The sequence below is a fragment of the Petaurus breviceps genome, unplaced genomic scaffold, assembly GCF_028583685.1.
Source record: "Petaurus breviceps papuanus isolate PSGF00001 unplaced genomic scaffold, PetGlider_PUasm1.0 126, whole genome shotgun sequence".
Classification (NCBI taxonomy): domain Eukaryota; kingdom Metazoa; phylum Chordata; class Mammalia; order Diprotodontia; family Petauridae; genus Petaurus; species Petaurus breviceps.
The window spans coordinates 37,247,398-37,261,254 of record NW_027185655.1 but is presented as its reverse complement, the minus strand read 5'-3'; the positions used below and the strand labels follow the sequence as shown (position 1 = coordinate 37,261,254).

General features: G+C 40.4%; 1 protein-coding gene across 3 annotated transcripts in view; it reads right to left on the bottom strand.

Moving 5' to 3' along the window:
• Window positions 1–798: 798 nt before the first annotated feature.
• Window positions 799–13,857, bottom strand: part of MCUB (mitochondrial calcium uniporter dominant negative subunit beta) — a 78,751-nt gene continuing 65,692 nt past the window's right edge. For 2 of the 3 annotated variants that reach the window (XM_069095085.1, XM_069095090.1), the window contains exons 3-8: window positions 11,752–11,922; window positions 8,793–8,897; window positions 6,184–6,344; window positions 4,357–4,560; window positions 3,321–3,437; window positions 799–1,004 (exon numbers count right to left, since the gene is read on the bottom strand). In XM_069095085.1, the coding sequence (XP_068951186.1) occupies window positions 927–1,004; window positions 3,321–3,437; window positions 4,357–4,560; window positions 6,184–6,344; window positions 8,793–8,897; window positions 11,752–11,922 (836 nt within the window). In that variant the 3' untranslated portion in view covers window positions 799–926. The remainder of the gene's footprint in view (window positions 1,005–3,320; window positions 3,438–4,356; window positions 4,561–6,183; window positions 6,345–8,792; window positions 8,898–11,751; window positions 11,923–13,857) is intronic. The other variant, XM_069095095.1, reaches the window with a different exon arrangement.

The following is a 13,857-nucleotide window of genomic DNA, read 5'->3' as shown; positions in this document are numbered from 1 at the left end:
TATTCTCTTCTCGGACCTTCCATCAAGGATGGCCTTGACACATGCATAGAGAAGTCTCATAAAGTTTTTGCAGAGATTGGGAAAAAATGTATATAGATGGTAGTTACTGATATTTTCTTGATTTTCAGCTGTAATTATTTCCCAAGCACGTTAACCCTGAAGTGATCCTGGGTAAGTCATTTATCTCTGGGTCTCTTTCCTCATCTGGAAAATGAAGGAGTTAGAATAGAACAGGGGTGGGGAACCTGCAAAGGTCACACATGGCCTTCTAGGTCCTTGGGTGCAGCCTTTTGACAGTCCAAGTTTTACAGAACAAATCCTTTTAGTAAGGAGATTTGTTCTGTGAAGTTTAGATTCAATCAAAGGGCTGCACTTGAGGACTTCAGAGGGCACTTGTGGCCTTAAGGCTGCAGGTTGCCCACCCCTGGTAGAATGTCCCTTCTAGTCCACATCCTAGATAACCAAACGCCTGTATAATACCAATTCAGCTGCTTTTCAGTTGTGTCCAAATCTTCATGACCCAATTTGGAGATTTTTTATTTTTGTTTTTGTTTGCTTTTTTGGAGGGCAATTGGGGTTAAGTGACTTGCCCAAGGCCACATGGCTAGTTTTTGTGTTAGGTGTCTGAGGCTGGATTTGAACTCAGGTCCTCCTGACTCCAGGACTGGTGCTCTATCCACAGTACCACCTAGCTGCCCAGTGTAATAGCAGACCCCCTCATCGACTCACTAGAACTGAAAAAATCAAAACGTCATTATAAGATTTAGAACTCAGAATATTTCTGTCTTCCAAGAAAAATTTCATTAACTAAAAAAGTTTATTTCATCCTTATTGAAACACTCAAATCTATAATAACAAGAGTCATTAAACATCCAGTTCCCAAGACAAATTAATAAACATTCATAAAATAATAAAAGCCGAAGTTATTAATTCTTCTCTTTGATTTCCTGGACTGGTAACCGCAAATGGAGAGCCTGGCGAAGACGCTGCAGAGACTCTTCAGCCTAACAAAGTGAAAGACAGGAAAGGATGGAGTAAAAGAATGAGAAACACATCAGTGGTCAGCCATGCGCATGGCATGTGTCCGTTTAAGGAATTCTTGGGCAAACTCAAAATGGCTCTCCCCCTGTACTGGGATAATGGCATGTCATAATGCATACTTTTCCTTGGCTTTGTTTAGTATGTGCCCAGTTTATCCTGAATTCATTATTTGTGTAATTGGCATCAGGGGGTTTTGCTGCTATAAAGCCAAGGGCCCTATAAATCTGGGGAGCTTTTCAGGCCTCCCTTTCCCCCTCCCTTCATTTGTCCCTCTTTTTACTATCCTGAAAATACACAGTGGGTGGCACTTGGGAAATACTTAAGCAATCTTTATTTGACTTGAAATCTGCTATCTATAGAGGGTTTATACTTTTTGATTTAATATTAGTCCTGAAAGGCCACATGGTATAATGCTTCTAAGTCTGGAAGGCCTGGGTTTACAACATATTCTTACACTCTTAAATTGGAGAACGAATGTTGGTTTACTTTGGTAGAGGAAGCTGACTCATTGGAAGTTCCCTATACCAATGAAACCACAAGTTTAAAAAAAATAATCTTATCACATAGCAGGAAGAGGAATCCCTACCTTTCTAGGATTAGTATGCATCTGTTTAAAAAACCCAAATCTTCATTGCTGTCTTTTTCCTTTAAGACGTACATTTGCCCTGCCTGCCTTAATTTTTTGTCTCAACTTTAAATTTTAAATATGATGAGTTTTGATGAGCTTTGGAGTTCTCTAGCCAATACAACACTTCCTCAACACCCTTTTAAGGGTGACTGTGAGTTAAAAGAGCTGGTCAGTTCTTCCTGATTTTGAGATAAGATTTGCCTAGCATTTAGCAGAGAAGATCCTTCATGTTTTGCCTGAAAGGACTGATGACATCAAAACCACAGTTGTGACTTATCCTGAGCATATGGGATTTCCTCACTCATGTGTAAGAAGCAAGTGTGTGCCCACTCCTCCCTCAAACACTGATAGTAAATTGTGACTCTGGTCTGCGGTTTATCGATTATTCCTGAATTTACTTAGAGTAAGTATCTGCAATGTTCTAAATATTATCACTGCTTGGGGCAGCCAGGTAGCACAGCGAGTAAGAGCACCGGCTCCAGTGTCGGGACGACCTGGGGATCGAATCCGGGCTCTGACACTTAGCACCCACCCAGAAACACCTGGCCGTGTAACCTTGAGCAAGTTACTTAACCCCAATTACTTAGGGGAAGGCAGGTGGCTCAGCTAGTAAGAGCACCGGCTCCAGTGTCGGGATGACCTGGGGATCAAATCCAGGCGCAGATACTTAGAAGCACACCCAGAAATAATTGGCTGTGTAACCTTGAGCAAGTTACTTAACCCCCATTGCTTAAAAAAGAAACAAAACTATTATCACTGCTTTTATTTTATTGTTAAATAGATTGTTGTGTTTAGGATCTAGAGATTTTCATCACTGTGAGTGGCTGGTTTTATGTAAATGAAGCACACCAGTGAGGGCTCAAGACCTCTAGAAGGGTGTAGGGGGAGTATATTCTTGCATAACAGTTACCCCTAAGAGCCAGAGAAAGTGTGAACAGAGCCATCTGGTGGTAGTCTTTATCTGAGAATTCAGTCCTGTCTGTATAAGGGCAGAATGAGATACGCAAGCCAGCCCAGAGAATAAATGGGTGGCCAACATCCCCTGTAAAAGAGTTACTGTATAGGGGCCCACCAGTAGAATCCTAATGTAAGGAAACACTGTGAAGTATAAATATATAAATATTATAAATTATATATAATTATATATTTTACATAGTATTTGTATATTTACATTATATGATTATAGATTATAAAGATAAAAATATATAGATCATATAAATGTAAGCTATTCATATCTCTATAGAGACAATAAAACATAATATAAATTTCTTTTTGCCCTTTTTAGGGCAATTGGGATTAAGTGACTTATCCAAGGTCACACTAGTTTTTGTGTTAAGTGTCTAAGGTCAGATTTGAACTCAGGTCCTCCTGACTCCAGGGCCAGTGCTCTATTCACTGTGACACCTAGCTGCCCCAGTAAATATAAAATTTTAAGACAAAAACCTGGAAGGAGGATGAACTGGTTTGGAGCTCCATTCCATATTTCAACATGCATCTTTTTAAAATGAGGGAAAAAAGCAACCCAACTTCATCTGGGAAGAATTTTGCAACTGGAAAGCCAGTGACTGTCAGACTATCCTGAGGCAAGCCATCACAAACACAAGTCTGACTTTGAAAATGTAGCTAAAGATACTTGGAACATTAAAGATACCTCTTCAAGATCCTCTTTTAACTTGTTATATTGTTGCACATCAAAATCCTTCTTCTTCAGTCTTTTGTGGAAGAAGTAGAGGAATTGTCGGTTCTTAATGAGTGAATAAGAATAATCCTAATAAAGAAAAAAAAATCCCCCCCCATAATTTTAATATACTTCTGACTCCAACATTTGGCTTAATAAATATCGCAATGAAGGTATGGAGAATAATCAATGATCTGTGTTGAACATGGTATTTTTAAGCTAATAGGTAAAGCAACATGGATTACTGGACAGAATGCAGAGCTTGGGAGTTGGAAGAATCTGTGTTCAAATTCTGCCTGTGAAACTTAATAATTGTGTGACCCAGGGCAAGTCACTTAATCTTTAGATGCCTGAGACAACTGCTGGGACACTTTTAGATCTAAGTCACAGACTGATTATACTCCTAAAATGGTAGAAGTTCTCTTACTTTGGTGGAATCACAGAGATCTCTTAGGATGAAATATCTGGCATCATTCCAGATCTCCCGCTTCTCCGTATGCTGCTTTCCAAGATATATTTGGGAAAAGAAGCTCTTTTTGAAAAAGATTCAGACCACCACCACCACAATAACAGCAACTACTACTACTACTGCTACTGCTACTGCTACTACTACTACTACCATAATTACAACTACTACTACTACCAGCTACAATTGATATAGTATTTTTAAGTTCTGTAATGTGCTTTACAAATACCTTATTTGATCCTCACAACAACCATGGGAGGGGAGTGCTGTTATTATCCCCATTTTGCAGTGAGGCATGTAGAGGTTAGATGACTTGACCAGGGTCACACAGCTAGTCAATGTCTAAGGCCAGGTTTAAACTCAGGTATTCCTGACTCCCAGTCCAGTTCTCTATCATTTCACTATCTCACTGCCTGTTAAAGTATGAAGGGACAAAAAATTACTAAGCCTATCAAACTACTGACTCAAGCAGTCTGCAACTCAGATAATTTACAGGAATAGTCTTTCTTGGCCACAACCAGACGATCCTATCCAAAGACGCACCTGTCGAGTGAGGAGGAAATAAGCAAAGAAGGTCATGGAGCTGCCAAAAGTGATGAAGTAGGTCACGGGTTCCATGATATCCCAGGAATACACCCACCACGTGAGCCACGCCAGGATTCCACCCTGCATGGACATCAAGGCCAGGCCAGTCCACAAGAGTCTGTTGGTTTTGGCCTCTGAGCCAGCTTCAATTTTAGCTTTCATCTGAGGAAGAAGAAAAACCCCAACAAAACACCTGATTAATCTACTTACAATTTTAACATCTGCCCTTCTCTGGCCCAGAGCCGTGGTTTTATTGGTACAGGGAAATGGTTCCCTTATATTTCTCTCATGGTCCAAGGAGCTCATGCTAAGAATTCTTAATATAGATGAGTACCTGTACTCCAACTTGTCTTAAGAGGGTTGGCTGAAGAACTGACAAGTGAAGCTACCTGCCCATTAGATTATAAACTCCTTGAGGGTAGGCACTGTCTTTGGCCACTTTTTGTATCCCCAGCACAGGAGTGGGGAACTTGTGGCCTTCTGGGTACTTAAGTGTGGTCTTTTGATCAAATCAAGATCTGTTTTGTAAAGCTTAGATTCAGTCAAAAGGTTGCACTTAAGGACCTGGAAGGCCACATGTGGCCTGAGCCAGTATATGGCAGAGTCAGCCAAGATCCAGGCTTGACTCTGACCCCTCTATCCAGTACAGCAGGGGTATCAAACTCAAAAATAAGATTCCTGTGGGCAGCATTCTGACTTAGAAAACCTCAAATTAACATTATCTATGTTGTATTGTGTTATTTATTTTGTTAAACATTTCCCAGTTTCATCAAATACCAGAGGCAGAATCTGAACCCAGGCCCTCCTCTGGCCTTAAGAACCAGCATGCTTTCCACTCTTCCACAACTCCCACATTAGGGAAGAGTCAACTGAAATGACCCTTTTTTCCTGCTAATGTTCTGCTTGTATTTGCTCTTAGAAAGCAATGGATTCTTGGATTTTGATGCTGTTGTTGGATTGAGCCCCTGTGATACCATATTTAGAGCCCCTGAACTATGTACTGATGTATTGGGGTTTTTTTTGCCTTTTGGTTTTTGGAAGGGGGAGGGTAGGACAATTGGGGTTAAGTGACTTGCCCAAAGTCACACAGCTAGTTTTTGTGTTGTGTCTGAGGTCACATTTGAACTCAGGTCTTCCTGACTCCAGGACGGGTGCTCTATTCATTGCGCCACCTAGTCGCCCCCTGATGTATTGTCAATGTATTTTTGCTCAATGGGAAGATCCTTCCCATCCATTAATAGGCCCATGTGACCTGCTTAAGTCACATGAGTCTATGGTCGAAGGAGTTTGCTGGAAGGGTGAAGCAAAGCTGAGAGGAAATTACTCAGAACAACTAGAACAGAGGCAAGGAGACATCCAGGATTGTGAATGTTTGTTTGTAGGAAGGCCCGAGCAGGAGGAAGTCTATGGGATGGTCTTGCTCCCTATAGTGATAAAGTGTATTAACTTCTTTGTTGCTATGATGGATTTGGTTTTCTGGTGTCTGAATAAATGCTTTGCTTCTGTCTTCTATATGGAGAGTCTGTTGTATTTTGGGATTCAGAATCATGTTGGCGTATTCATAGTCGCCATCATAGTCACCATTGGTGCTGTGCATATTGCCCTGGCAATACAACTGACTAGCTTTGGAAATTGTTCCTTGGCCACTACTTCTCGCCTGGCTTACCAAAGCTGGCGCCCACGGCGAGGGAGAGCCATCTCCATGAATTCTGATGCTCCTTTGGAACGGTCCCTCTCACCATCCAGAGAGGATGGCCGAGGCTGCATGGATGGCCTATCACCCACCTCTTCCAGGGGCTGCAGCTGCTCCCTCAGCTCCTCAATCTTCTCTAGTAAACTGCGTTCTTTCTTGACCTGATGCTCATCCATGTGCAGGGCAGTAAAGAGTCTCTGTACCAAGGACTTGATGTCATCTATATTTGTCATGTGCTCACTGCTCAGTTTTTCTGAGAAAAGACATGACAGCAATCACAATCGAGGAAGGAGCTAGTCAGGTCTGACGTATATACAGTGCAGGCAGCCAGCTCCCATTCTGACTCTGCCAGCCCCAGTCCCTTGCATTTAAGCTTATTTTACTTTTAAATCATCTCCACTTCCAAGTACCCTTCTCTTTTCTCCAACTCTTTAAAACAAATGAAGAAGTGGTTTTATTTACTTCTTAGTTCTACACCTTACAATATAATTTACTTTCATTCAAATTTTAAATACCAAGGACACTCACCATTCATATTTAGTTCTATTTTTAATTTTTAAAGTTATTTTTAAATTAACAAGCATCTTTTTGAGTTTAACTTCTTCCAATGAACAAATGTTTTCTCTTGCCTCACTTATAAAGCCTTATGACAAATGAAGCATTTACTTTCTTTCCCATCATTCTCTCTCCCAGAAACAAAGGAAAATACCCTTGTAACATAAAAGATTGGGCAGATAGGTGGTTCTCTATTGAAAGCCAGGCTTGGAGTCAGAAGATTCATTTTTCTCAATTCAAATCTAGCTTTGGCTATTTACTTGCTGTATATATAGCCCTGGAGAAGTCACTAAGCCCTTCCCAAATTGGAAAATCCCAAATCTTTCTTCCAATTAGAAATCAGATTATCTAATGTTGTATCCTGGTTCTTTCCTTTTACTTGTTTGATCTTATTTTATTATTTGACCTTATTTGATTGTTTTTAATGTTTAAAAATCTGTCTCCCTCGACCCTGTTTTGGGTATCTGGGTCTAATATGAGGAGGTCTGATCCTGGTTTATTGGGTAATGGCCATGCATTACTTAATCAATATGTTTGAAAGACTGAATGTTTCCTCAATCATTTCATCTTTCACCTCCATAGTATATAGTATGTTGGCTGGTTTACTGAACTGCATTTTCCCCTCTTTTGTTAAACTTTGTGACAAGAAACATCCTATTGGGTAAAGTGGGGAGAAGGGGAGATGTATTCCGAAATAAAAACAATGTAAAGATAACAGATACCCTTTTTACCCCTGTTGTATTTTGTTCTTTATTCAATTAAAAAAAAAAACTAGAATAACAAGTCTATAGCAATGAAAAGGCATTTGGGGGAAAAAAAGGCATTTGGGAGAGCTGTATGAATGGCCTGATTAAAAATATGGGTAGGAAATGTTCAACTTTTGGGTACCTGTAACAGTGCATGATAAATGCTTGTTAAATTAAATTGAATATATTACTTTTTTAGAAGCAAACTCCAATGCCTCCTCCAAAAATACATCCATACACACATACACAAAAGAGATGCATCATTTTTTTTAAAGCAATTGGGGTTAAGTAACTTGCTCAAGGTTACACGGCCAGTTATTTCTGGGTGTGGTGCTAAGTGTCTGAGCCTGGATTCAATCCCAGGTCATCCTGATACTGGGGCCAGTGCTCTTACTCGCTGTGCTACCTGGCCACCCCTAAGCAATTGGGGTTAAGTAACTTGCTCAAGGTTACACGGCCAGGTGTTTCTGGGTGTGGTGCCGAGCACCTGAGCCCAGATTTGATCCCCAGGTCATCCCGACACTGGAGCCGGTGCTCTTACTCGCTGAGCCACCTGGCCTCCCAGGGATGCATCATTTTGATGGCTTGTTGTGGGATGAGGAGGCCAAAGAATTGGGATGCTGTCCTCCTGATGCTACGCAGCAGAGGTCTCAAACCCATAAATTAAGTCACTTGCTTGGTTGGCCTACACGTATTTAATGAGTATTTACTACACAGAGACAATATAAACTCTTGGAGGCAAAGTATAATGATGAGATGTGTTCTCACTGTTTGAGGAGTTCACTTAATGTGAGAATCAATATAAACACAGAATAAGGACAGAAACAAATGAACCAACCTCCAGAGGAAGGAAAGCTATTGTGGGATTAAAGGGAATACCTTCTTGGAGAAGTGATGTCTGAGCTGCAATTTAAAGGAGAGGAAGGAAATCTAAGAGAATTTTTTTTTTTTGCTTTTTGGAGGGCAATTGGGGTTAAGTGACTTGCCCAAGGCCACATGGCTAGTTTTTGTGTTAAGTGTCTGAGGCTAGATTTGAACTCAGGTCCTTCTGACTCCAGGGCTGGTGCTCTATCCACTGCCCCACCTAGCCGCCCTGAATTCTAAGAGAATTCTGACCATCCCCACTTAGCTGGATTTCTGTTGGAAATAGTGGGCAAGAGGCAAAACCCAGGCTTTCAGAATTAAAATGGAAGAGACAGGTTTTAAAGGATATGGGGTTGGGGAGGGAGGAGAGGGAGGTTCTAATGTTTGGAAACCATTTTATATATAACTGGCTGAAAGTTCTAAAACTATGGATTCTTCCAAGACCTCTTGATTACCTGAACCCAAATCACCTATACCCCAAGCCCCCCCAAACTCAAGGCAAAAATAAAAATTTCTGGATGCTTATGGCTTCTTACCTTTCCTAGGACACTGAACATCATAGGTGATGTCATTTATCATCAGTTTAAAATCATTCATAAGCAAAATCTCCATCGGGGTTGAAGTTGGAATCCTGCTCCCATCTGTAGAAGAGAAAGATTTTCTTGAGTGAAAGCAAAATCAATTTTCCAGTTCGCAGATTTATTTTTACGAGTTCTCCATAATAGGTACACAGACAATAAAATAAATTAATCTGACACTTCTAATTACCTTTTATAATCGATGCTGAGAATGTTGTTTTCACTTTGATCCAAACACTGCTGACCTTGTCCAAAGTGGACTTTTCATTCTCGGCCAAGATTTGTGCCTAAGAATGACAGATGAGGAAATATATATATTTCCTCCCAACCTTCCTTCCAACCCAAAGTAGAGGTGTTGACTAAGCATGAGAAAAAGTAAAGGTTCTATTATATGGGGAACTTCAAAATCTCAAGAGTTCATTTCAGAAGAAATGTTGCATTTGCTTGGAAGAATACTGTGCTTCCCACATCTCCTTATATAGGAGGCAGTGTGGGTATGGTGGAGAGGGTCCTTGGCCAAGTCACTTTAAACCTTTCTGTACCTTGGTTTCCTCATCAATAAAATGAAGGCAGTAGACTTGATGGCCCTTAAGGTCACTTTTGTCTCTGATCCTATGATCACAGACAAGGTCAGAGCTTGATGGAACTTGGGATATCTGCTACTCTAACTTCTTTCTTTTAAGAAGTAAAACTAACTCATCAAGGTGAATGACCCAAGTGTATACCAGGTGTTTTAAAAAAAAATAGCTAGCAGCTTTATTAAACAATGAAAAAAAGAGATCCTCTGAAGTTTCTCCACCCTCTTTATGACTTGCAAGAGTCTAACCTGTTAAGTAAAATAATACTTAGAGAAAGCTTAACAGAATATAAACTCATCACCCAGTTGGATTAAATGAAAATAGAGAACCAAGAAAGTTACTTGAACCAAGAAAGTATACAAGGATGGAAGGCAGCTACTTTTACGTTAAAACATTCTAGTCATCTGCCTATGTTTTACTCTTTCAAAGAGGCAGTAAGTCAAGTCTGCACCTGCCTTCTTTTGGACTGTCTGGTTTCCTGTTTGTCTGCTTTGGGGGAGTCTATAATACCCACGAACTGTCAACTTGCTCAACCATCAACCCACATAATGGGTAAAAAAAAAAAATGCAATAGGCTCAAAACACCAATTTCAAGCACAAATTAAATACAGAGGCAGACACCCTGCCCATGTGGCCTTAAAAAAGAAGAAACAACAAAAAACTCTGTGACGCCCTAATCGCTACATCTGACTTTGCAAATGACACTCAAAAACATTTCCATTTAAATGAGTTCCAACAGCCCTTTCAAAATTATCTCACTGCAAGAAAGGAATAATTTATGGAGTGTATTACTACATTTTACCCCATCTGCTAAAGTACTGTATGAACAGCAAGATCCCAAGAAAGCTCTTTTAAGGAGCCAACAATACATTTTTAAAAATTGTTTTTCCACTTCAAGAGAACACAGTATAAAGTGCCATCAAAAAGCAGTCTGCTATTAGTCCAAATCCATATTAAATTAAAATGTAACCTGAAAAATGTCCAATATTTTCAATGTATTGATTGATTTTGCTGAATTTTCCCCCCTCTTTTTTCATTAAAAAAAATTGCTTAAAAAGGGGTGGCTCTTTAGGAGGAAGGAGAGTGAAACAGGATAAAAATCTAGGCAAATTTAGAGATGATGGGATTTGAATGCTGATTTTCCTGACTCACAAGGCAGGTCGTTCTTCCTCCATTCATATAAAAATGATTGATTTCACAAGAGTTAACCACCAGCCCTGCCTGGTCAAAAACAGATTGTATTATAGTTAAAACATAGTAAAGATTAATAATCAAATCTGCATTTTCATTCTGTCCCAAGGACTTTATTTAATCAGTAAAACCTTATTTTATTTCCAAATGATTCAAGTATCGCTGCTTAGTTTATAAACCACTGAACAGCGGTCACACATCATCATCAAATTTTTCACTGAAATAGTATGCAAGCTAAGTCTTGTATAGTCATTGAAACTTGTATCACAATCCTTTCAGGTAGGTTTAGGGAAATGACTGGAGTCATTTCAAATCTTGCCTTTCATGCTTGGCCTACTCTCAGGGAGCTCATATTCTAAAGGCAACTATGAGACCTTAGGCCAGTTACTTAATCTCCACAGTGTGGATGTTTAAAGTTGGGAGAGTTGGGTTCAGGTGTGAAAGAATTCACTTAGATCTTCTCTTATATTTTACATGAAAAAGCAAGAAAGCTAAGTGAAATCTCAATATTTGGGGGAGTTATGCTGATATAGAGGTTTCAGAATGATGATGTGGTTTTAGAGCTTTTTATAAGGGTTAAAGATTAAAGACAGGACAGGACGGCATGGGATGAGGGAAACAAAGGAAATTCTTTATGGTTTAAGGATCTAAGGATGGGGCAGGAAGATACAGCTTAAAAATTAAAGGACCCAGTGAACACAGAATAAGGGAGACAATTCTTTTGCTACAGGTTCAAGGTAACGGGAGAAAGGATTTTAAGGCACCTTTGGGTTATAGAATAAACTAGGGGCTTCACAAAGTACTAGCAAAGCAACTCTTAACTCTTAGGGCACCATCTGTATCCACATCTATAGGTCTTGGTTTATTGTTTTGGAAAAAGAAATTTTGAACTAGATGGCTCTATGGGCCTTCCCAAGATCCCAGGTGTCTACACTCCAGCTGTTTTTTGCTACGATTCCTGTATAGAGAAATTACTTTGCTTAGAAAAACCAAAATATCCAAGACATGATGGTGATAATGCAAAAGGTTTGAAATGAGCCTTCCCTTTTTTTTCCTCTGTAGAAAAGCAAAGAACCAAAATTAAGCTTGGGAGGCAGGGATCGAGGAGAAGATGTGGGAGTAAGGCATGCACGGAGGTTAATTAATACCTGTGGTGAAGACAGCTGCAGTTTTAATCCCTCGGTCCTCATTCTGGATGTCCTGGAGGAATGAACCAACTGTGGTTAACATGGGTTTCACTGTAAAACGACAACGCTCCTGTCTCGATGGCAAAGTCAGAGTTATCAAAGGGAGACCGTATCTGTAATTAATGACTACCTCTGTTAAAGAAAGGGAAAAAAAAGCCAAATTATAATGCGGGAAGGGAGAAGATGTTTCAAAGCTACTTCTTCCTTTTTGGAGAAAAGCAACAGATACTAAAAGTAGGAGAAAACAAAACTCCTATTCCTGTACTCATTTTAGAATCTAAGCTTTGGGGTGGCTAGGTGGACCAGTGAATAGAGCACCAGCCATGGAGTCAGGAAGACCTGAGTTCAAATCCATCCTCAGACAGTTTACACACACACAAAACTACCCATGTGAGCTTGGGCAAATCACTTAACCCCAATTGCCTTACCTACCCCTCTCAAAATTGAAAAAAAAAATCTTGAAGGCAGATATGGTTTTTGTTTTTTCTTTTCATCCCCCAGTACACTGTTCAGTGCCCAGGCTGTGGTAAGGGCTAAATAAATGCTTGAATAAATGATTTAAGTGTACTTGGTACTACACTGAAGCTCAACCTTATACTATATTAGTTTACTGTATTTCCCCACATGATTGTCACTGATTTTGTACAAAAAAGTGGGGTATGACCATAATGTAAAGTTTTTTGAAAAAATTTGTGCTGGTATTATTTAAAAATCGCTTATTACTAAACTGTGTTTGGAGCAAGATTAGCATGCCTGAAATACTCATGAATATATGTTAAAACTGAATAGTGGGGGGCGGCCAGGTAGCACAGCAAGTAAGAGCACCGGCTCCAGTGTTGAGAACACCTGGAGATCGAATCCCGGGCTCAGACACTTAGCACCCACCCAGAAACACCTGGCCGTGTAACCTTGAGCAAGTTACTTAACCCCAATTGCTTAGGGGCAGCCAGGTGGCTCAGCGGAGTAAGAGCACCGGCTCCAGTGTTGGGACGACCTGGAGATTGAATCCCGGGCTCAGACACTCAGCACCACACCCAGAAATAACTGGCCGTGTAACCTTGAGCAAGTGACTTAACCCCGATTGCTTAAAAAAAAAAAAACTGAATAGTGACAATGTGTTATGTGCTGAGAATTCTAATCTCGCAGCTAGCAATGCATGAGAGAGAAATTCAGATCCACATGCCACCGGTTAATACATCGCTGTTCTGTTCACCGTTTAGGCGGTATGAGAAACAGAATTATACCATGTGACTTATGTGATAGAAGGTTATAAACCAATTTGTGGACTAAAAAACAACACCACACACATATACACACACAGACACACACACACCAGAGTGTGACAATTATGTGGTAAAATACAGTATACTCTATGTAGCTATTTATGTAAAGGTCTTATCTCCTCTACCCAACTGCTGTCAAGTTAAAAGGCATTTATTAAGCACTTACTATATACCAGGCACTGATGGAAGCAATCAGGATACAAAAAAAAAAAAAGGCAAAAAAACCCCACCCTGGTCTCTGCCCTTAAGGAGTTCTCCTTCAAATAGAGGAAGCAACATGTAAACCAAGTAGAGAGATCATATAGGCAGGAGGCACTTGGAGAAATGAAGGAATTAACAGCTGGGAGAGAAGCCCTGGAGTAAATGGGATTTGAGCTAAGTCTTAAAAGAAGTCAAGGAGATTGAGAGGGGGAGATGAGAAGGCGTCTTAAAAGAAGTCAAGGAGATTGAGAGGGGGAGATGAGAAGGCAAGAGAATTCCAGGCACGGGGGAGGAAGATGGGGTGCCCTGGGCAGGCCTCTGCAAGTGGGCCAATGTTACCAGAATGTTTCAGAGTATGGGAAATGGAGTCATGTATAAGGAGCCTGGGAAGGTAAGAAGGGGCCAGTTTAGGAAGAGATATAACTGCCTAACAGAGAAGTTCACACACACACTGTGAGAAACAGACAAAGAGAGTAAGAGGGAGAGAGGGAGACAGAGAGACAGAAAGGGGGAGAAGGAGAGAGACAGAGAGAGACAAAGAGAGAGAGAGAGAGAGAGAGAGAGAGAGAGAGAGAGAGAGAGA